The sequence below is a fragment of the Carassius gibelio genome, chromosome A25, assembly GCF_023724105.1.
Source record: "Carassius gibelio isolate Cgi1373 ecotype wild population from Czech Republic chromosome A25, carGib1.2-hapl.c, whole genome shotgun sequence".
Classification (NCBI taxonomy): Eukaryota; Metazoa; Chordata; class Actinopteri; order Cypriniformes; family Cyprinidae; genus Carassius; species Carassius gibelio.
The window spans coordinates 12,141,133-12,166,458 of NC_068395.1; the positions used below are offsets into that span (position 1 = coordinate 12,141,133).

General features: G+C 38.4%; 1 protein-coding gene across 4 annotated transcripts in view; it reads right to left on the reverse strand.

Annotated features, from left to right (window-relative positions):
• LOC127946935 (S phase cyclin A-associated protein in the endoplasmic reticulum-like) overlaps positions 1 to 25,326 on the reverse strand; it is a 105,265-nt gene that overhangs the window by 25,969 nt on the left and 53,970 nt on the right. For all 4 annotated transcript variants that reach the window (XM_052543762.1, XM_052543764.1, XM_052543765.1 and 1 more), the window contains 3 exons: positions 18,567 to 18,682; positions 5,868 to 5,991; positions 1,319 to 1,539 (listed from right to left, as the gene is read on the reverse strand). In XM_052543762.1, coding sequence (XP_052399722.1) covers positions 1,319 to 1,539; positions 5,868 to 5,991; positions 18,567 to 18,682 — 461 coding nt within the window. The remainder of the gene's footprint in view (positions 1 to 1,318; positions 1,540 to 5,867; positions 5,992 to 18,566; positions 18,683 to 25,326) is intronic.

Consider the following 25,326-nt stretch of genomic DNA (forward strand, 5'->3'; position numbering starts at 1 on the left):
CAATGTCATAAACATAAATTAATGTTTTTTATTCAGGAGATAAATTCAGAGGATAAAACTATAGAAATGATAATGTGATATATATACCCTACTGTGACTACAAATAAACAGAAACCCACTTGAATGAATAAGCAGGCTATGTTTAAAAAGCTTTTTCTGTGTGACTAATTTTAAATCCTGATAAATTCATTCATTATGATCAATGTATCACTGTTTATAGTAAAACATCGATGCTTTTGGATTTAAATATTTAACAAAGCATGAAAACAAACGGCGGCTTTTATCATCTTCGTTCTGTGATCGCGCTAGTTCCAGTGACTTATTTCTTATTACTTTGTTGGTGAAATGATGGGGTTGCATGACGTTGTTCCCGAGAGGCGTGTAAAGGGTGGGTTTTAGTGAAGCGTACCTTCTGGCGCGTCAGTGAAAGGCAGCACTATTTTGGCCTCAGTGCTACAGGTCCGAGGCTATTAGCCCCGCATGGCCCGTTTAAAGCACTGACTCGCACTGACCCGACAGTGGAAAAGTGGCTAGTGTGAATGCTGTATTTCTAGCAATCTCAGGATGTACTTTAAGTGGCATACATAGTTAATTCTTTTTTTTTTTTTTATTACTCGAATGATTCTCAATTATTCTTCTAGTGCTCAAATAAATCACTTGTACAATGTCAAAGATTCTGTCTTGTTTTATAATATAAAAACTATGCAGTGGTTTGTTTAATAATTAAAATAGTTTGTAGAACATTTCAATACATTTGGTAAATGTTTTTCTTCAAACGGGGGGATGGGCAGGGGTCTAGATGGGGAGGGGTCTCAGAAATGTTCCATGGTATCTTCTTCTGGATTGCTAATGGAATGATTTCATGTATTTTTATATGAAATAATAAAAAAATAAAAATAAATCAGTGTGGTACAATTTTTTTTTTCAGGGAACTTCAGTGTCTATAATCTTTCTGAGCATTATCAACTCTGGATGATGAATAGTAAAGCCCAAAGGGTCTTCTTTCCAAAGACACCAAAATTGTGTGTGTGGAACTGTTGCAATTTTAAGTTAGGTAGGTCATTTTCAGTTGTGAGTCCCATAATGGGGGGTGCAGGTTAACAGGTTAAAGAAACTATTTTTCTGTCTCCAATTGACTGATGAGCTTTAAGACCAGGATAGAACTTCACAAATACAGTAAAAAACAACAAAAAAAGCCAGGTTATGCTGTGTACACTTTTTATACGAGCACAGTTTTCTTTGTTGTGTTCAAAAATGGACATAATAGCATTCAAGAACCTGGATCAGGAAGAGTCACACAAAAAAACTAAGTAATAACCTGATGAGATCTTGAGCACGTGTGTTGAAGTTCTCACTGGCAACAGGTCTGCTCTTGGTGTCCGGAGTGCTTATACGTGGAGCCTCTCCATCCAAATTAGGTGGGTACAACTGCCCCAGCGCTGTGGCAACTGTCTGCAGAAGTCCTGTAGTCAAACCCTCAAAGACCTGCTTATTGACACTGCGGCCGAAGATGGACTTGTCCTCATCTGGCACGAAGAGCTACGGAAACAGGTATAGATGTGTTAGTCGTCATTGTGAGTAGAACTGTAGTCACTACCCTGATCCTACCAAGAAATGAGACAATGGTGTCTAGACACGCTGGAGCTTTCAGGTTTCATCAAGAGCGCGTCAAACACGGGAAGGTCTAAAACTACAGTCATGTTCAAACAACTATAGGCATTTTCGTTAAACTCTGTTTTGAGCTTTGATGTGGTGTTGTTACCGTCACGATCACCATTAATGATGTTTGTACTGCTGCGAATCCTTCTAGTGCTGCAGTTTACAATAAACACAATCAAATTAATTACATCCCTAGATGTACAGTATTCTAAGCAAACATTGAAACCGATTTGGAAACGTCTACAGATACCTTTTTAAATTTGCAAACACTTGCTCAACTGACTGACGGCGGCCTCTTACACCAATCTTAGCAGGGACAGACATCCGAGATCACTCAACAATGGCCTGCGCTGGTCTCAATATCCAGCCCAGCACTGTTGCACAATAGACAGGGTCATTTAAACCTCGGCTTGCATTTTAAAACACGTCCCATTAAAGCAGAGGGTACAAATAAAAAGGATCCTGTCCTCTTTTGTTTCCACGCGCAAGTCATTAATCTTTGGTTGGAATCCTGATCTTCTAGCGCATAAATAACTACAAGGGCGCTGCTCTATTATTCATCAGCCATGGGTTATAAATTGGTAGTTACAACTCGAAGCGACATTGCACTGGTGATGTGCCAGTGGAGCACATATGAGAACTCTGGAAGGTATTCCCTTGTTGGCGGGCAGCACTGGCAGGCTTGAGAAAGATGGGTCATTTAACAAGAATGTTCCTTGGGAGCAAGTATAGGGAACATAAATAGGTTTTTTTTTAGTTAATGTTTATACATCAAAGAGTGATGCATGCAAGGGCAATAACTTAAACTGCCTTCAATGATAATTCTCTTTCATGCCAACCACTATCACAAACAGAATTAAAATTGTGAGTTAATTTAACTAAGCAAGTTTACAGCTACCTACCTGAACGCTGAATAAAGTCTGTTGCTGCCACAGAAATACAAGTACGCATATTTAGACCGTACAATTGGACCGTGCACTTTTGCATTTGTCTAGAAGTATTTTTATTCTGTCCAAAAAAGTTATTTATACTTTGGTAATTTATAATTAACAAAATAATTAGATTTATTAAAAAAAATTACAACAAAAATGAAATTAATGTTTAACGCAAATAACAGTAATATTGATGTAATATCAACAAATGTGAAAAAAAAATGCAATGAAAAGTAAATATGCTTTTCTTTTAAATAAATGAATGTTTAAAGAGTAACTTAACGCTAAACCAACTTTTTTTAGTTAACGATCTATAAGAATGGGGCTTTATTAGAGCGGTTCATTGATTCGAGTAACTTTTTTGACATTTGAGTATAAAGTGTTTTAATTCTACAATATATGGTGTAAAAACGTCTGAGTGCTGCCCTCTTCAGGTTGAACGGTCGCTACTGCAGTTGATTTTTCCTATTGGATAGTGGCAAGTGACACAAGCGGTGGCAGGTGACGTAAGCAGTTTCCAGCTCACCACGCCCCTTGGTACGAGCTACCACGCCCTTGGGAGTATAAAACCATCTTGTTATGTCAAAATCACTGTAGTGAGTCAGGAGTTGGAATTGCGAGTATTGAAAACTATCAAGATAGACTATTATAGCATCTATTTAGCATTTCAATTATATAGTTATTCAGATCTTCAAGATAGCGTAGATTCATCTGTATTTAGTACAGTGGTCAGGATGGTACGTAGGTGTGTTGCTGGTTGTGACAGCCCTGCTGGACTGCATAGTTTTCCAGCAGACTTTAAAATTAGGCACCAATGGTTGTGCACTTGGCCTGGAAGACCGTGAGTTCCCGGCTAGAGCTGGAGTGTGCAAACTGCATTTTGCACGGGATTGCTTCTCCAACGCAATGGAGGTGGAAATGGGCTTCTCCACACAGCTCACGCTGAAAACGGCGCGATGCTGGAGTTAAGACCGCAGTTTGAGCCAGCGGCTCGAATTGATATGAACAGACACCTCGACACCCCACCCTCCACTTCAGGTGAAGGAAGGTGAGAAAAGTCCTCTACTTCAAATGATCGCTCTGTTGCAAAGCTACTTGCGTCATTACAGTCACTCTCCATTTTAGCGTCTCTGACAGCAGCTGTCAATCAATCCGTCACTGCGGGTCTCGTTCACGCCGCTCTCGCTCAGCCCCGCCCTCGGTTCGTCCCCTCTATCTCTGCTGTGATCTGCCCACTTTTCAGCATTTTTCAAATATTGTCAGTGGGTGGAGTCAGGCTCTGACCAGGGGTTTAGTTACCCTTTAAAAAGATGAAGGAGTAAAAAAATAAATTATATAACTATTAATATCCAAAAATATTTTGAAATTTGCTATATCGGACAATTTGATGCGTCATATATTAGGTTAAATGCATTAAGGTGGTTTTAGACAAGTCAGACATCATTGGTTAAAAACCAAGAAAAACAAACAGACTTTAGCACAGGTACAGCCCATGTTAAAATGACAGTTTTTACAGAGGAGTAAGTTAGTGTACTGAGAGAGCAGGCAAAACCAGCTACATTCTCCACAAATCTAATTACAGAGAAGGGAAGGGTGGACGCCAATACTGGCAACAGTGAAACACACACACACACACACACAGGTAAACTGCTACATACGTCAGCTTGCAAAAATAACTTGAAAATTGCACTTTACTGTATTTTTCACTTCATTTGGGTGAATATTCTGTCCGTTTCTATCAGTCACATATCAAACAATCAGTGGGCTGACTGACTGGTGAGCAGAGTCTGAAATAAACTCCTGTACCCCCAGGAAATATTAGGTCTCTTAGACTGGAATGCACACTGACTGGGGCTTAATGATTTGCCAAACCAATGCTTCTTGCGCAAACACCCCCCATATGACTCAGTCACTATTTCTTATTCACTGATTGTACGCACATATTAAACATGTATGCACAGACACGATTAATCAATATCTGCAGCTACATTAAAAAGAAATGTGAAAAAAATACATATTCGTAAATTAATAAAAGTGGGATATTTTCTGCATGAAAATGCAGCCAATTATGTATAATTTTGGTAGTAGTGTTAAGCACCTGTTGCAAATTCAGTAGAAAATTTTTCTGTACTGTTTATGATGTTTTTTTCAATCAGTGTCCAATGGCCTCTTCGTGTCTTTCCATACTTTGTCTCAATGACATCTTAAAAAGCTTGAAGCATAGCGTGAGCTTGGTTCTGAAACCCCCTTTTCCAAAAATCAAAGGATGGTGGGAGCGAAGGAATTGGGGGGCACGCCAAAATACAGACAAAAAATAAGGGACAGCCGCAATGCGAAATGTGATTCAGCAGTGGCGCTTTCCCAGAACTTAAGATGATTCAGTGAGTCATATAAACAAGAGAAATGTTGTATGTATTAAAATCCATTTTGGCGCATGCTTTAAACTGGTAGATGAGCTACATATGCTCTGGCAAGATGAACAAGGCAGAAATGACCCTTTAAACATGACAAACAGTACTTCAGGCCTTTAAAAGCTGAAGTGGCAGTCGCATCCTAAAAGTATTAGCTCACTCAAAAATGAAAATTCCATCAGTTTTTACTCTCCTCTCATGTCATTCCAAACACAAAGAAATTTCTTTTTCAAGTGCAACACAAAAGGAGGAATTTTATGCAATGTACTGGTCGCTCTTTTCCATCAAGTCATAATAAATGGGAACTAGAGGTAACAAGATTCAAAAGGTATCATGAATACGGTCTATGCACTCACTAACTACATTCTTTGGTGGCCTTTTTGTCATTGTTGACCTTTGAGAGATTTTAGTTATTTACTTATAATCAACTGCACTGAGTTAGTGAGTTGAACTTGCAAACCATATCAGTCAGATGTGTGAATGAATCATTCAGATGGATGTTAAAAATTGTATAAACTGAATCACTTAAAAGATTCGACTAAAAACAATGATTCATTTATAACAAATCTCTTCTCCTCTCTTTTCAGCTTCTAAGCAGTGTATAAACCAGTTCTATGAAACGTTTGTAGTGTCATTTTGTAGCTACAAAGCTTAAGTACTTATTCACGGGCATTATATGGAAAATTAGCGGCGAGGATATTCAAATTTTGGGATACATAAAGGTTTGGAATGACATGATAGTGATTTTTTATTTTTGGGTGACCTCTTCCTTCAAATGACAGTAGTTTAGTGACAAAAGCTTGGATTTATGGCACATATCAGACTACAACGGAGCTGGATTAGGCAAACTCAACTAAATACTCACTGTTAACTGATGGAGGAGAAGGTCCATGAGAAAGGTAATTTTGTTGCTGTAGAGAACATAGGAACAGTTGTTATGGCAGTGTACGCAGGACAGGTAATACGTGTTCACGGCAGTGCAGAGGGACCTAAGAGAATGAGAGAGAGAGAGAGAGAGAGGGGGGGGGGGGGGGGATTAGTTTTCCAAAAGCCTACTGCTTCTCCTGTTTTGAGTTTTACATCCAAATGATCAGAATACAAAGCAGGTCCCATATAAACATTTTAGAGTTACTCCGACTCACAGTGCAAAAAGATCAGATGAGTCAGGTTCTGTGTCGTAATACAGTAAGGTTATCTGAGGAAACTGACACTTAAGGCTCGGAGTGCGAACATCGCATGCAATCCAAGAAGCATGACAACACTTGGAATATCACGCTCAAGGGAGTTTCTCTCCGGAACAGCTCCTTACGCAACGCTGAAGAGAAAACATGAGATGTGCCCCGATGAGGGCTCCGTCACTCACAAAACAAAAATGACCATGGTATTACTATGATTTTTAACATGGTAATGGTAATAACATTTTTATTTTGACAACCATGATGGTAATACCATAGTACCACCACAGTAAAGGTGTCTGTAGTACTGTTACTTTAAATGGAAAGCAAAACAAAACAGACACCAAAACAGAAAACAAAATAAAGCAAAAGAGAACAAAAACTCATTTTTTAAACTTTCTGTTGCCATGGAATATGATGCAAAATGTGTTTGTGTGTGTATTATATATATATATATATATATATATATATATATATATATATATATATATATATATATATATATTAGTACTGCCCACAGCTCTTTATTGTAAGGGATCTTACAACCGACTCAATTAGATGAAATGGAGAAGAAATGGATACCGAACATCTGCCTTGCTTTCGCGTTTCCACCATCTCTTTCTCCAACTCATTTTCTCATGGCTCAGATAAGAGTCTAGCCGTCAGCGCCTTCGGGCCAGCAAGCCACTGTCAGTCAAGCCTCTGTATTTTGTCTGTTCCACACCAGCCCAAGAGGAGATTAATGTAGCTGATAACTGACCAGACCACTCCAGACCCCCAATCCACCCCTCTTCCCAACCACCCTTTCATTAGTTAATATTTTCTGACAACTGTATATTTTATCCCAAAGCAGAGTGGCGGAGCCCTATCTGCCGTACAGACAAATGGAATCTGACTTTTCTTTTTCAAACCAGGCCATGTTTACTTCCAGCCATAAACATTTTGATATCCACCGCAACCGTCACCATCTGTTCGGCATTTTCAGCCAAACCGTATTGGCACTCGTAATAAAAATAGCACAGGGCTAGAAGGCCTCGGCCTGTCAATAACTTCCACCCGGCTGACAAAAACACAAGTGTATATTTTACCCACTGGCGGGCTGATCAGGGAGATAGCGGTGCGAGTATTGACATAGCGGTGTAAAAGCGTCAGACATGGAGTATGAGACCACAGGGAAAACATTGTGCCTGGTCTGCTGGGAAAGGATCCAAGTATTCCCCACACGCCTCATAGCTTTGCACTTTCAAAGCCGCTTGATCGTGACCCATTATAAAAATCCTGTGTAGCCGTTTTTATGTGCACCGTTATTAATCGACAAGTTTTCACCTCGTTTGAGCGGACGATAAACACGGTTGACAAGAGTGTGGAAAGAGGTCTTGTTCAATTAATACGCAACGTTTGAAAACTGCTTGACTGCCAGCGGAACATTGATTCACCAAAGTGTAAACATTGAAGTGTTTCCTTTGTATTGATAGAAGGATACTGGTGAGTGTAACAGAGCTTGGGGCGAAAGGAAAGGAAAGGAAGGACGGATGGTCATGGGTGAGTGGAGTGATACACCAGGCTCTGTTCAGTCAGGGAAGGGAAATGTGAGATCCCCTCCAACCTGTGCACTCTGGGCAGCAGACCAGGACTGCCTCGGCCACACTGATTTTCCACCACAACTTGTGTAACTCTGAACAGCTTTTTAAAAATCATTTCCATCAAAATTTTCAACGCGACTGTTTGGGCGAGCAGGCTTCTGCTAAATAAAACCTAAAATAGTCTCATCTGTGCTTGTCATGAAATTTGAGGTATCCATATTGATTTTAGGCAAGTTTTTAAAGGATAAGTGTCAAATGTCCAGGTAAGGATTGAATGACTGGCCTCAGTGTCAAGGTTCACTTAGGCTTCTCAAATATAAACAGCGGACTGACGGTTTAAGCACAAGATTATCACATTGTAGTACGACACATTAAGGAGTAACAGAAATTGTGCTAAACATACCAAATCATAACATGTATATGAAGTGCAATACAACAAATTGATCACTACAAATGTGTAAAACTATTCTTAAAAACGTACCAAATGTAGATTACATTTGCGTTAATAAGCCACAAACTCTTGCATGAGCTCATAAAAGATTCACAGTAAACCTGATCTAGGCGCACGTTCACGGGGTTTTGAAGGTATGACCGAGGCTATCTGATGCCTGTCCAATAATGCGTAGGGAGGAATGTAAGGAGTGGGGGTGGGGCAGCCCCAGGTGGTTCGCATGGTTAAACAGCAGATTATAGAGCACACGACTAATTTCTTTACACTAATCTTATTAAAGTGTAAAACAGCTGTCGACTAGCCAAATCTCAACACCAACCCCCAGCGCTTGCAACGAACCCTCAGTATGAAACAAATAAGAGCAGAATGTCAGGAAAATGCTACATAGGGTTAGGACGCTAAGCTATGAAGATACCAAACAAGTTGCTCTACCTAGCTTCAGTTAATTGTAAATTGCACTTAAAAATGAAGCGCTAGAAACTGAGTTTGTCACAAAGAATGAATGCTTAGCACAGCTATCGAATGATCTGTCACTTAGTTATTCATCAGTAGTGATGTAGTGTTGTTTTTGGCGGCTTGTTTTAATTTTAGATTTAGTCTATTCTTTGTGTGAAGCTGACATTTTAGTTTTTAGTAGTTTTAGTCACGTTCATACTCTTTTTAGTCTAGTCAAGTTTCAGTCAACTAAAAGTCTGAGCATATTAGTCTTATTAAAGACAGAATTATCCATGACTATTTTTGTCTAGTTTTAGTCGACGAAAACTGATGGCATTTAGTCTAGCTTAAGTCAACGAAATTTGTATTTTAGTCTCTTTTTAGTAATACAATTCTATTTAACCCAGTCAATATAGTATAAGGATCTAATAGTATAGACAAAACCAAAATTTTCTTTTAGCCAAACCAATTTCAAACAAGGTTCTTATTATGTTATTGTTACCTTATAGACTCAAGAATGCATCCATTCCAGACAAGGAAGATGCTCTGATTTGAATTTAAAACATTTATTTTACACACATCGGTCCCTTTCTGTGTGTTAAACTTTGTTTGTTGTCATCTTCTAAATAATGCGTGAGTGGGGCTTGAGGAAGTGACGTCGCCTGTGTCTGCGCAGTGCGACCTGACGCAGCCCCTGAAGTGAGACACAGGAAACAGAAATACTGCAAAATAATAATAATAATGTGACTAAACGAGATGAAATAACTTTATAACATTTTGCTTCATCTCGTTTTGGTCAACAAAAATAGAGACATTTTAGCATAGTTTTTGTTTTGTAAATCACATTTAGTCTAATTTTTATTCATCAACATTATTGCATTAATTTAATTTTTGTACAAATTTTAGTCATCTTCACATGACCAGCATTTACGTTGTGTGTCGTCTTGTTTTCATCAAATGATAAAGGCTCGTTGATGATGATATTTAGTTATAATTTTCGTTGACGAAAGCAACACTATAGTGATGGAATATCACATTAACTCTTGCATCGCATTGTCTGATAATTAGACTAAACTATTTGTTTATCAGCTCTGCTAATTCCAAAAAGTGTCTAAAACATTTAAGCTTGTAAATTATGAAAATTGTTTGCGGAGTTTGTCACCAAAAGTGACAAAAATGTGCAAAATATCATATCTAAATTGTTTTATTCATTTTTGAACTATCAAACAAGTATTTGTTTAGTACTTGTTCGCTTTCAGAAACATTACGTTTAGAAACTGTGCTGTCAAAAGCATCAAAAAAAATTTAGCATGAAAAATGTTTTTAAGACATACAGTATGACAATTAATTAACAGCATTAGTAACTAAGGATGCACAGTTAATATTGCACAATATTTAATGCGCATCTTGTCTTGTCATCTTGGTAAATGTTACAAAATGTCTAATTTAAGAAATAAAAAAAAAAATTACATCTCGACTTAAAAAAATAAATAAATACAAATATTACAGGTAATGTGATGTACATGACCATAAATGAGTGCTAACCAATTATTATCAAATGTGACAAAACGCAACTAAACCATGTCTAAACTATTTTTGACATTATTAAACTAAATAAATAAACTAAAGTTTTGCTGCTGCTGGCTATTAACTGGGAGATCAAACAAGAACCTCTAGCAAGTTATTTTTCAGATGCTTTTGATAGCATTGAGTGCTACAATAGTGTAGACATTGTTGTGATATAGTGTCACTTTTAAAGGTTACCTGGGTGAGATATCAAACAAGTAGCTGTGGTTAGTTGTAGTCAGTTCTGGTTTATTTGTTGGTTGTTTGTCACATTAAACACCCAAAAGGTTTTACACAAGTATAGACATGACTAAGAATTTCTGCAGCTTTTGACAATAAACTGAGCAGTTTGTCAGCTCAGCTTTGTCAGCTTACAAATAGACGCCTCACTTCATCTACCTTCTATATTGACCGTTCAACACCCTGTGCTGCTACTGCATGAGTTATGGGAAGATTTTTCAGGCCATCCATCATCTTGAAACCCGTTGAATACTTAGAAGTTGTCACTGTCCTGCTTGAAATGGTATTCTTACACCCTAGCCCACTGCCAGCCATAAACCAGGGTGCTTTTCCAGCTCGCTCTCCTCTAATTGACGATGATTAGAGTGTCATCCAACACCGGCCCCCCGTGCATGATCTCTGCCTGTCTCTCCCCTTGACGATGACAGCCTACGTCAAAGATTTTGAGGAGCAATTTGGTGAAGTGCCATTGTAGTTTGTCTCAGGTTACTCGAGGAGTATGTAACACTGACCCACATGTGCCAGATCGTCCCCGTGAGCATGCAGCATTCCTCTACCTGAGCGAACCCAAGATTCCCTTGTCGCAAGTTACGTTTTGACAACGGCAGGCTGTGTGATGTGAGCTCTGCCACAGGCCACTAGATCACAGCCAGGTCTATAAACAACAGGCATATTGTTAATCTGCTCATAATGAAGCATTATCTTGTAGACATAGGATTAAGTTGCCAGGCTAGCCAGAGGAGATGGCCTCTATAGTGCACTGCACAGGAAAGGAAAAGAAGGGCCATCGAGAGAAAGAGTAGGTTAGATGGCAAGAGATAACAGTTAGAGAGCTGCAGATAATAAGCGCAGTGATCTCATCTACTCAAACTGGCTTAACCTCAGCTAACCACGAAAATCTGTCTCTCCAATTAGTCCATGAACACAAGTGGTGTGGAGTTGCTTAAGGTGTGCCACAGGGCTCTGTCCTCTACACCTTGCCTTTCTCTATCTCCATTCATTTCACCCCCTGTGGGCTGCTCCTCAGCTTGGGTGGCCTCTGGCCTGGATGGGGGTCATTGGACTGACCTCTGGAACTGAATTAAGGCCATTTAACCCATTCTGAAATCCATAGGCTAGTTCAGAGACAGGGAACCAGATGGCTAAGAAGAATTCAAGATGAGGGGGGAGATCACCCCTAGACTGTCTGTCTGGCATAAAGTTGACGTTTCTCTGCAAGAAACATAGGCGTGATCTTGTCAAAATGAACATTCTTTAAGAAGGTGAAGCTAGCATGCTCTACATTTTGAAGCACTGAACAGACAAACCTGGACATGGCCGCTAACACATATGGAGTCATTTGTAAAGGTCTCTGAGTGACATCCATGTAAATTGGCTATCAAGCAGGAAAATAGCTTCACTTGGGCTTGTATTTCATGTTTCCAAATCTTTCAGCATGATCCCAATATTTGCATTTCAAGCTTTTATTCAAAGTGACTGACAGTGCATTCAAGGTGCATCTATTATGCTTGTGCCACACTCATTCAACTGAGAAAAGTATAAGGCAGGAATGTCCAACCTTGCTTCTAGAGGGCAACTTTCTTGAGTTTAGCTCCAACACATCTGCCTTTAAGTTTTAAGCATTCCTAAAGCCCGTGATAAGCTAATTCAAGTGTGTTCATTAGGGCTATATCTTAACCCTGCTGGAAGGAGGCCTCCAGGAGCAGAACTACACACTTCTGGTGTAAAGTTAAGACCGCCAGTCTAACATCTATACCTGCTTTTCAATGGGAAGTAGTTAAAAAAGAAAAAACCTTTGAGGGACAGAAAAGGGATCTGGAGCTGATGAGAAAAGGTGACGAGCAAATCCGTTTTCCAAGTGCCTGTCAAACAATCCTTCCTTTCATTGCAATCCAAATGACATTTAATTTGATTCTTCCGTTGATCTTTTCCGATATCCTGAATGATTCCAAGACATCTATTCCGCCTGCTGTTTCACAAAAGGCTGGCCATAAGCTGGGGCAAAAGTCCCGGCGAGTTGTCACGCACCACGCGGTGCGCACACACATGCACGCAGATAGACATGCCACATAATGGCATCCTGAAATGAAACCACTTGGAGAGAGCTTGCAAGAAGCTTTCACTGGGCACATTTAGTCATCATGTGACATGGAGATTGAGGTGACAGGCAGTGGCGCGTCAATGCGTGCACTTCCACTTAGAAAAGTGAGACAGCCAGAGTCAAACAGAGTCGGGCAATCAATTTAGCAGTCGCAAGTGCTCCGAAATTTCACTGATATGTGCAAGACCTCTGTGATTTCCTGTTGCTGTCCTGGTGTAGTTTTACTAAAAGTCATTTGTGACTTTTTAGCAGTGACCTGTGGACTTGTGAGTGTGTGTGAGGCTATAAGGATGAGTGTGACTGGATTAAGCTCTATTCTAAAAGAGAGGGATCTGTGTGCTGACAGCAGTCTGGTCCAGTGCCCACCTTACAGCATTGACTTCCACTCCTCCTCCTCAGTAGTGACCCCTACTGGGAGACAGTAGGACTAGTCTTTTCCTGCATGGATTGAAAAGCTTCATGTAGTTTGAGTTTGAGCAAAATGTATTACTAATAATAACCTTGACCACCTTATCCCAGACAAACATTGTTTTAGAAGAGGTTTGAGTCTTAATGCTGAGTCTACAGGTTTGAGTCTTAATGCTGAATGCAATTCATTTTTGCTTGTAATCTAAACACAGAAGACAATGTGGGAGTAAAAGCCCATATTCTACTAGCTATAGCAGTAACTGAGAACAGTAGTTTTGAGATGGTCTCCCTATATGTTTTGTGAGTAATACATAACCTTCTACTAATTTTCTACTTCTAATCTTCTACTAATACTTTTAAAATTAATACTAATATTTTTTTTTTTTTTTTTTGCAGGACACTATAGTTCATTTATGCAAGTGAGGATACCAAATTAAAATAAAGTGTGACATATTTTACCCATAAATTCTTCATACAGTGGACTACCAGTAAAACTGATAAATATTTGGGACCAAAAATTATTCAGACACTTTGACCTGACCATGCTTTGCTTAAGTGTTATTTGACATTATCAAGATGAATTTGTTCTGACACAGTTTACCTCTGAGCTCTTCTCATATTTTATTACCATTTTCTAAACGATAGTGAATAAACTGTGATAATGTATGAAATGTTGAAGGTGTCAGAATAAATTTTGGTTTGACTGTACATTCTTTGCAATGACATCATAGATCAGTTTGATCCCTAAAAACATGCTTCCTAACAACTTCACACATCAAAGGATAAAACCTTAAAACTGTGACCCAAATCTGAAATCCACGTCTCTGTTCTTGAGCATAAATGTTTCTTCAATTTAAAACTGAGATAAGTTACAAATACAACAGTAAATGAATAAAAAAAAATAATAACCACTTTATAAACAAGCATTTGACAATTACAACATAAAAACAAATACACAAGCACTGACCAACCTTAGTAATTTATAGGTGATGCTTTTAATGCCATATGAATTAGTCAAACTGTATTTATGTGTAACTCACTCGCTTTTCTAATAAGCATGACTGAGCCGCTGCAGCAGAGAGAATTTATATGTCCTGTGTTCTTTTGAACATTTGTATTACAGTCCTGTCAAAAAGATGCATGAGCCGTTCTGTGTTGTTGCAAAATCGGAAGTACAAAAATAAAGCAAGCAAGCAACCATTAATTTTCACGTCTTCTAGTTGTTACCAAGTAACAGGTAAATGATTAATGCTGATGATGCAAATGTATCATTGTTCGAAACCAAATAAAAACAAAAAACAAACAGTTTTCACTAGGGGTGTAACGGGACGTGTATTCATACCGGACCATTTTGGTACAGGCTTTCGGTACGGTGCACGCGTGTACCGAATGCAATATTTTGTGTGCGGAACATAGGTACATTTTCGTGTTTCCACATGAACGTATTAAGTGGCGGAAGTCTCTACGTTCAGCGCAAATCCCGCCCTGCAGCTGATTCTAAAGTTTTCAAAAGGCATCACGAGTGTGAACACCACAACTAGGAAAAAAATGACCGTAATTCAAATGCAGCTCCCTTCGGCATTTAAACAGACCTTTGCTCTTAATTCTGATCGGTCCAACACAATAACGAAATCTGAGCAGGTCTAAAAACTGAAACTGTTGTTGCTGCACTTTACACTTTGGAAAAGTATATATATATATATATATATATATATATATATATATATATATATATATATAAAAATGTTAAATATGAGCTGGCCTACAAGCTGGGATTGGTAATGCTGCACTGTAATCATCGTTATTTATTTATATTTTTCATTATATTTTATTATGTGATATTGTTTTGAGAGAGTATTTTATTTAGTGGAGAACTTTGCAGCAGTATTTTATTTCTTATTTTTTTATTTTTTATATATATATATATATATATATATATATATATATATATATATATATATATATATATATATATAAAAATTACAATTTGTAAACAAATTGTTAAAAAAAGTTTAGAGTAATAAACAACCTGCAGTTTAATGTTTGCACTTCTTTCCCTAATTTTACCGAAAATGAACTGAATCGTGACTTTAAAACCGAGGTACGTACCGAACCGTGATTTTTGCGTACCGTTACACCCCTAGTATTCACACAAACCAGCAGGGGCAGAGGGAGCAATAAAACTCAGGTTCTGACCAGGCAACAGAACCAAGTGTGAAAGCAACCAAGATTCAACTCGCAAGTGTGTTATATATATATATATATATATATATATATTAGTCTGCCGAGTAAATGGTGATTCTATTGCCAAGGTGTGCATTGAGGATTAATTTAATAAAACCTTTTACGTCAAAATCTCATAATATTTCAGTTAGTGAACGGGTTAACATACAGTTTGTTGCATGAGGTTTACTCATGCAAACAAAATGGCTTTCCTGCTCCAGACATCCAACGCCATTTCCTTCCTAGCTGTCGATTCCCTCCAAAACACTCAGCTCCAAGCCACAGGGTTGCACAGGGACATTAACGGAGCCTCACTGTGGAATTAGCCCATTAATGTAATGCTAACGAGATGGAATCCTTCTCCCATGAGGGTAATATTACAGCGGCATCTCCGTAGTTGTTCTTTTTTGTAAATCACTCAGCTTATCTGAAAGGAGGCGATCGATACGCAGCATTACAGTAAATAGATAAACTAGCGCTGCTGTAAGGGTTAGCGTCTGAGCCAACCATTATAGATGAGGGGGAACGATTAGCACGTATTTGCTTGCACCGTGCCCTTCACAGACACCTGGTGCCATAGCAAAAGTCACTGATGACAAGAATTCATGGAGACAGATTGTCTTCCAGCGAATTGTCCAAGTTTGCAATTTTAGTGGAAATGTAATCAATTGTTTGCAAAACTGCAATAGTCTGGTACTTGAGAGCATTTTTGCGGTTCTTTGTTCATGAAATTTCCCAGAACTCGCCAACAATGATGTGGATGATTTTCTTGGACATTTTCCCCCATCCCAGAGCGACTGGCCAGCCAGCGCTACCAACTCCAGGGCAAGTTTGGGTTTACAGCCACCTGGATCTTCACTCACGTCTTTGAGAAGCTGGTGGAAACATGTAGGAATAATCTGACCGCTTAAAGGTTATCACAGATTCAGCTCCGTATGTCCTTAGGACACACAGACAGTGATAAGGGTAAAGATAGGGTAATTAAAGGAGAAGAAACATAATTGAGGACAGTAAAAGAAAGTAGCAAAAAAACAATTACTTATTAAAAAAATTATTACAATTGGTTAATAAGCAGCAGAACAGTTTTGTTTTTTCTTTTGAATATCTAAATACATTATTACTATTTCTAACTATGATTTAAATATTATATTTCTAAGAATTGATAAATCTAACATTGCTTATTATATTTGGACACATTAAAGAAAATATTAAAGGGGTCATGAACTGCCTTTTTATTATCCTCCTCATCTGTTTGAACAGTCGTGGCGGATTGTCGACTTGAAAGTAAACGCCCACTGCTATGATTGGCTAACAGTTGTGTATGTTTGACAGCTACATCCTTCATAGATGGACGCTGCTGTGATTTAGATAAAAAATGTACTAAATAGCATCTTGTTGTCTTCTGAGCATCTTTATCGTTTGATTTCTTTGTAGACCTGCATTTTCCTCTTTCGCTATTTAGAGTTTACGTCATAAAGTTAAAAAAGGGGGAGGGGGAATAAGAAACATATCGAGACATATTTAAATTATATCCATGTTGCACAGCCCTACTGGTGTACAGCTGAATTTGAAATTTATTTTGCATATACAGTAGGTTGCACTGACACAGCATGAGACTTTAGAGAGTGAAACACTTATTTACTGATCATTTGGATCTAAGGATAACCATTGTACTTGAGAGACTTTTCAACAAGTCAAGACAGAGCTGAGCCTCTTTCATGAAAGTGAGGCTACTCTTTTATTCTCCGAGAGGGACCACTTCAGCGTTTGATTGGACAGGACGTGGGAGAATGACAGAAATGCCTCAGAGATCTTTACCTCCTCCTGAGTGAGTCAAGTGGATCTTTCAAAACAAGAGAGGAGGATAGCAGTAAAAGTGTTTGCACAGCCTGACCCAACATGCCACACACACACACACACAGGTTAAAGTAACAGTTCACAAAAAAAAAAAAAAAAAAAATGACAACCTTTACTCACCCTCATGTTTTTCCAAACCCATATAAGTTTCTTTCTTCCATGGAAGACATTTTTTAAAACATGTTGCTCTGGATCTTTCAAATGTCAAAAAGGATGCAAAATCATCATAAAAGTAGTCTATATGATTTCTATTCTAAGTATTTTTAAATATGATAACTTTATGTGAAAATCAGACCAAACTGTAAAATCTAATTCACTAAAAACGTCCTCCTCCAGTGTGCCAATTTGAGAATTGGATCAGTCTGATTAGTGAACGTAATATTCAGGTTTTCTGAACTGATTTATTCATAAGTTCTAACTCAAACGAACAACTCTTTTTAAAAGAAGAGCACAAAAGTGACCTAAATATGAGTAAGTCTATACATTTGTGTCTGTTATTCATGAAAAATTATTGTATGCCTTTAGATAACTTGGAATATAGTGCAAGAGTCAAATTATATACTTGTCTGATGCTTTTTTTTTTCATTAAAGCTCCATGTAACTGTTTAACAGAGCAACTTGTTTGTTATTAAAGATCTCTCCTTCTGAGTTCAATTGAAGAAAGAAATTTGGGTTTGCAATGACATTATTAGCATGTAGATAATGACTGAATTTTCGTTTTCATTTTTTGGGTGTATTAAATCATATAGTCGAATGCAATGCAGTTTCAACCTCTTCCAAAACTGAAGTTCATAAAAATTCATTATAATATTAATGCCCACTTCAAATTTTCTGGAATTAATGACTGAACGACAAGGAGGCGCAGAGAATGAGAGCATGAGAAAAATCAATAAACACTAGATGGCCTGTAAAAGCATTATAAATATAAGTAGCATTTCTCCATTAAGGGAGATTTGGAAAACAGCAAATGCTAATGAGGAAGGCAAAGAGGCTATTGAAGTCCATTAGGAGGTCTCTCTAGTGAAAATAGACGCTCTCCGAGGTTATCTACTGGCCAACGCCACTAGTTCCAGACCCACTATTCAAACCCGAATCCCATTTCCAAGTGACGGATAGGACAAATGTGCTTTCTGTGTACCAGCGAGGGGCCAAGGAAAGACTGCAAAATGGATGATTCAAAAGCAATGCTTTTTATTTTCCAAACAAGGAACATTCTTATTCATTATAAATTTATTGTGACGCAGAGCGCTGGAAAGAAGGGAAATGACTTCACAGCTGAGCTGGAGTCACTTTGTGGGATTGGAAGGAGGCCACAAATCATGATCAGAAAAATGACAAAATATTTGAGTTTGCAAGCAAGAAAAAAAAAGGCAGATCTGTGATGACGCCTTAAAATTACAACAACAAAGAATCTTCTTATCCTGTGATTTCATATATATAATTTATATGGCATTCATCTCAATTACTAATACTATTGGGGGAAAAAAGTGTGAAGGTGAGGCTGTACGTTTATGTTAGTACTCACTTGTGAGGAATACGTGGGACTGCAGTGGGACTGGAGGCCGCGGTGACAACCTGTAGGATCTGTTCCAGAGCGGACAAACCCCCTCCTACCTGAAACGCTTCCTGATCTGCATTATTCTGAAAAAGAGAGATCGAAAAACGGTCAGAAACACAGAGAGGTGAGCAGACTCGCATTGTTTTGGCACTGGAGGTATCCTCTCATTGCCCTCCTTCTTCTTTCTAGAGGAAAGCTGGAGTGAAATTTGAAACAAAAGTGATCCCCAAAGAATATCTGCTGAATCTCAAAAGTGCACAACCCCCAAAGCAACCAAAACCAACACAGGACAACAAACGCGCATATCTGCACACAAAGCAGGGGTGGTCTGGTTTGACAAAGAAGAGCTTAGGGAATATACATAGAGTCAAAATTTTGACTGGAAAATAAACATTTTGTGTCACAAATGAGTCAAACGTATGCATGGGTCAATAGCAAAGACTTGATAAGGGGGGGGGGGATTATTTTATTGTACAAGGTTCTTAGAAATGTGTTGCATTTTGAGTTTGAAAAACTCATCCAATTTTTCACAAGAATTTAAAAATGTCTTGTGGTGCAACCAAGTAAAAAGTAATGACATATTCCTTGTAAGAAAATGCATTTGAATATGCACATATATATATATTTTTTTTTTTTTTACAATCATCATGAATGTATTCATAAATCATCACTTTTAGAGTTGCACCACATGACATTACACATTCTAAATGAACCTTGCCTTGTCATAAAAATGTCAAATGATATGAAATGAAGAAACTCGTTGACCTTGACACTAGGGCTGTGACAGTGCTTGATTTTTACCACCGCGCTAGTCATGTACCAACAACCGCTGGTGGCGCAGTGTTGATTATAAAAAAAAAAAAATTATATATATATATATATATATATATATATATATACACGCACGCACGCACGCACACACACACACACATATACATATACATATACACACACACACAGGCTGGGGTATATATATGTATAAATATATTAGTGTCAAAATTTGCTCGTTAAAAAGGCGATACATTTTTTTCAATTTAACGTATTCAAAATATTTAACGTAGGGGCGGGGATGCTTCTGAGGTAATTTGTTAATTACCATAGACTTAGAATTTGCAACTATTACAGTTATTACACTTATATACAAAACTTTGTATTATGCTTTGTGACGTCACGTGCACTACCGCCGGTGGCAGTAGACAACCGCGGTAGCAACTGACCACCGCGGTGCCGCAGTTGTCAGGGCAACCGTCACAGCCCTACTTGACACAGTAATGAGGGTTTGCAGGGGTGCTCTTTAAATATATATAAATATCCATTTTGTTTTTCTGAATGTTGGTTACACCACATGACGCTGATTTGGCTAATAGTTTTTGCAAATATTAATAAGTAGTAAAAACTATTATTTATTTTTTTTATAAGAAATAGAAATAAAAGACTATGCCAATTTTTTTTTTTTTTTTTATTCATTATGATATCAGTATAACTTTATCCCTCCCCATAAAAATGTCATATAAAAAAGTATCCAGTAACTGTGTCTATGAATAGCATTTAACATTTTCAAAACATTAAGAGATAAAACAAAACAAAAATATGAGCGTCACGTCATTGACCTGCAGGCATTTGAGGTTACATCAGGATTTTTGAATTGTCACCATTCAAATGCAACCCTGCAGTTGTTGGTTATCATAGATACCAGCCATAAAACTTTTAAGAGGGGGTCAACCAAACTGTGCCTGAAACTCATACGGAGCGAATGAGTGTCTTTGTATAAGAAAAGACGTAAAACAGTCATTTAACTGACATGCTTCTCAAATCAAACGGTTTACAGAGGGGACATTTTTACTCGTATCATAAAATTCTTTAAAGTTCAAAGTGGAACCCCTTTAAATGAGTCATACGGTTTAGAGTTCAAATTCCCAAACTCCCTTACTTTGAGAAAAGGAAGTAAGCACCTCAGAGGTTTGCGATGAGTTCGACCCCAATGTTGCAACAAAACGACAAGCAAATGAACAACTCTGGATTTTGAAAGTGACAGCAGCAGAGTCATTTATTTGCAGGACTGAAGAGCAAAGAAGAGAACAGAGAATGTTGCACCTACTCCATTTAATGAGGTCAGATTCTTGTATGCTTTGTGACGGCACTCAGAGTCAGGCACTTCAAGATGTTTTTGTTCAGGGGATGGCGGGGGCTGCCAACAAGCCTGAACATATTGAGCAGCGAACAGAGGAAGCGCTTCGCAAAATTACATATAAGCTCCTCTCCTGTCAATCACAAGTGCCGCCAAAGACTCATTCCTGGAGATCCAGTGGCAAAGAGAAGACTGAACCTCTGCCAGGGTTAAGAGATTGGAACAAGCTTGTTGTCAGATACACCAAAGGTGGAGCACGCTTGAACAGCGGCTGGGATTAAGAAAAGCTCACTGACAGCTAGGTGAAGACGGCCATGGAGCCTCGCTGCCTACAGCGTGAGGATGAACCTAGGTCACAACAGTAAATCGAGTGGGTTCGCAGCGAACCCATCAGTACAGCCCTGTTAAGGTTCCAGATGCACGAGGGTTGGCTGCTCACGGGGGCCTATTTAAAAGGCATTTGGAGGGGTTAGCTGAGGCCATACAGCGATGACGTGTGGAACTCCGTCCAGATAAAGATGTGTCTAGAGGTGTCTCACCTTGCCCTTTCTGGCTTATTGACAGATCCCCATGCTGAGCAAAGTGCCTGGAATCTGGAGGAGTTCAGAAATGGTACTGAAGATGAGATGATAAACATACGATTATGAAGAAAGATACAAAGAGTTTAAATGACATGCATACTTCGCAATCGAATTAATACAATATGAAAAGTAAGGAGAAAGGCCTTGTTTGGGCAACAGCCAGAGATGTAAAAAGTACAGAGAAACATATTTAAATAGGAAGGATAGTGTGTTAAGAGTCAAAGTACCAAGCCTAGTTACTTGAGCAACTAATTAAAAATATAAAAAGCTAACTTATTTTTACATTTCGAAATTGACTGCAGAGATGCACATCACCTGTAAAAAAAACTACTTTAATGGTTTAAGCAAAATTGTAAGGGGTGAAAAGACAAGTTTTGATTTCAAACTTTAATTGAACATTTACTGTTGTGCACTTCTGCACACAGTTACCAAAAATGCAACTTTAACATACTGCCAGGGGCTTCCCATTATTTTCAACAGTCATCTGGCATTCATATGGCTTTTCAGCAGGCCACGTCAGACGAGCAACCAATATATTTATTTATTTGCAACCAGCACTGCTCTCCAACAACAGCAGGAATAATGTGTTAACATCCAAGCTGTACCTTAACATAACTAAAGTTGCACTGTGTTCCACTCATGTGATTTTCTGGCAAAAGAACAAAACATTTCAATGCCACAACAAACAATAAAACAAAGTGAGTAAAATTTAAGAAATATGTACACCTACTGCTCTAAATACTTAAGTGCTTAATGAATATAAAAACAACTGCTTGCGAGACTGTGTATCAAAATGCTAAAATTGGTTTAAAAGCTGTATGTAACAGTTAGGCAGCAGCATTAAACAAAGCTACTTGGCATGGCGTCTCCACTCTGAATTCATTTGTAAACTCGGTAATGATACTATGCAATCACATTAATCATCGGGGCAGACTGTAATATGACAACATCACATAGCATGTCATTTAAAAAAAAAAAACGTGCTTGGAAGTGATGTACAAAGCTGATACTAATCTTCAGTTCTGCCCAGAGTGCTGTTGGATTTGACTGGTGTGCCGACCTCCTTCAACAAACACTCCACTGACGCTATAATAGGATAAAAGCTTGCTTTTTCAAATAGGGGACTCAAAGAGAAGACCTGAAGACAGATCAGGTGGTTAGAGAGGAGGGAGGGTGCAAAGTAAATCTAAATTATACAGCTTGAGCAATCTTATCCAATTACTAACAAGAGTGGCCATTTTAGGCAAGGCTAATCAAAGGGCCAGGCAGCTGTGCTTCCCGCTGACTGGCCAGGACAAGGGTGTGGGTGTGTGGTACACATTAAGTGGGAGGGAGGGCTGAATGTGTCTGCATGTTCACCTCCTACAAACCATTCTAATTAGCCAACATGAAATGTCAGGGGGAGGGGGACACTCCTAAAATGCTGCATCCCCCTACTTGCAACAGATGGAGAACAACTGGCTGGGGCATTCACTGATGAAGAGGTTCACCAAGGTTCCATCTTAGGCCCATTCATCTTTTGGCAAGTGGTGCACCCATGTAAAAATGCCCCCTCCAGTTACGGCGACAGCTCCAAATCATATGAGTGTGTATATATATATATATATATATATATATATATATATATATCCAAAATGTATAAGATTGCTGGCATGCAGATGAGGAACAACTCTGTGTTTTGTTCTCAAGAATAAGTAAAGAAAAATACAAAGAAGAATAAACACATTTCCCATTTAGTGAAGAGGCCTGTGCTGACATTATAAGAAAGGAAAAGAACTATAAACCACTTCAAAAGCACTGTAGACAGTAAAGAAATAAACTAGTTTTTACAAGGTTTAATAGCACATATAAGCAATAAGTACGCTCAACGATAATTTGCGGGAGGGAAGTGTTCAGTTTTAGGTTAAAAATAGGAACCAACTTTTCATTGGAACAAGTGAAGATAATCAAAAGTAACCTTGGGAATTTTGAAGCGTGAATGTCACACCCTACACAGCACTATTACTTCAAATATCAAGCAGATATCTAAAAATCAGCCACCCAAGGGCAACTCTTTCCACCATGTTCTGACTTTTCTAATAGCTGTCTTCATGCCCCTTCAAACACGCACCTGAGGGGAAACATGAATCCACTACTCTCTTACAGTCACAAGCAATAGCCAAGTGGAACAAAAGAATTACTAGGCAATTAGGGTTTGAAAATTACCTTACTGACAGCACACAGTGAAGGAATGTAAAAACGGTCCATGTTTGTTTGTTTTTTTAACTCACTAGCTAATTCCTAAAGCTCGACCTGTCCCTCAGCAGTAGAGAGGCAACACCCAATCATCTCACACATCTTTATGAAGAGGCTTGTTGAAAAATGTAATTCTTGTCATACATTTCAATGATCCTAAAACCAAGAACTACGAATTGTTCTCTTGCCAGTTGGTTTTTGAGGGTTGAATGAATGAATGAATGAATGAATATTTATTTATTTATTTAAGGGGATTTGTCCAGTTTTTTTAACTTAAACATTGTTAGTAGGATTATTTCTTCCGCATCTCATCCAATGCCTCTTTTGCTAGTTCCAAAACTTCATTTTAAAGCTGGTAATGGAGGCTTGACCCGTTGATAGGATTCTAATGCAGTTATTAATGAAGTTATTAGAGAGAAAGAGAGAGAAGAGAGAGGGAGAGAGAGGGAGAGAGAGGGGGAAAGAGAGAGAGAGAGCTTGTGTGTCTTGCCATCTGTCATCATATTGTTTTTGTTAGTCCCGTGTGCTGTATAGGAACTGTATGCTAATTTCTGTTATTACAGTTAACTATGCGAAGTGATATGGAAATGTAATGTTGTCATGAGAGCTGCCTGGAACTACATTCGCCATGCGCTTCCATGAAAATAATTTCACACCTCAGAACATTCGTCAGACAATCATTATGAAATAAATGTTTTTCTCTAATAAACATTGGCCACAATTATTGGCACCTTTTTATTCAATGCTTTTTGAAACCTCCATTTGCCAGTTTAACAGGTCTAAATGTTCTCCTATAATGCCTGATGAGGTTAGAGAACACCTGAAGAGATCAGAGACCATTCCTTCATCCAGAATCTCTCCAGACCCTTTAGATTCACGGCTCCATGTTTGTGGTGCTTCTCTTCAGTTCACTCCACTTATTTTCGATAGGGTTCAGGTAAGAGGACTGGAATGGTTATAGCAGAAGCTTGGTTTTGTGCTCAGTGACCCATTTTTGTGTTGTTTTTGAGGTTTGTGTTTGGATTATTGTATGGTTGGAGATCCAAACATGGCCCATTGTAAGATTTCTAACAGAGTCAGTCACAGTCCGTGATGCCATGCTTCTAAACAAGATGTCAAGGACCTCCAGCAGGAGTATAGGCCCATATCATAAATACAGCTGTATATTTCATTGTACACTTTTTATCCCGGTCTTCACCAAACCCATCTTGAGTGTTTGCTGCTAAAAATCTTTTTTTTTTTTTTTTGAAGTTCCTGTCGTGTCTGATAACTGAATATGCTGGAGTTTGTTTTTGGATGAGGTAGGATAATGTTTTCTTGAAACCCTCCCAAACAACATGTTGTGATGTAGCTGCTATATGACAATATATTTTTTAATGATTTCTACCCCTGAGACTCAACTACTTTTTGCAATTCTCCAGCTGTGATCCTTTGAGAGTCTTTAGCCACTCAAACTCTCCTCCTCTTCCAGGCAGTTTCGTAACATTTTCTGTTGACTGGAAATTCTTAATTATTGCCCTGATGGTGGAAATGGAAAATCTATGGTGCTTTTCTTAAAGCTACTTCACTAATTTGTGAAGCTCAACTATCTTTTGCTGCACATCAGAAATACGTTCTTTGGTTTTTCTCATTGTGAACGATGTTTAAGGGAATTTGGGCTTTGCTTTCCCTCCTATTAATAATTCTGTGAAACAGGAACCCATGGAAGGATAAATTCATGTTCATAATCATCCTGGAGTGCTCAAAATTGTGAATATGAATGGGAATATACTTCAGAGATATT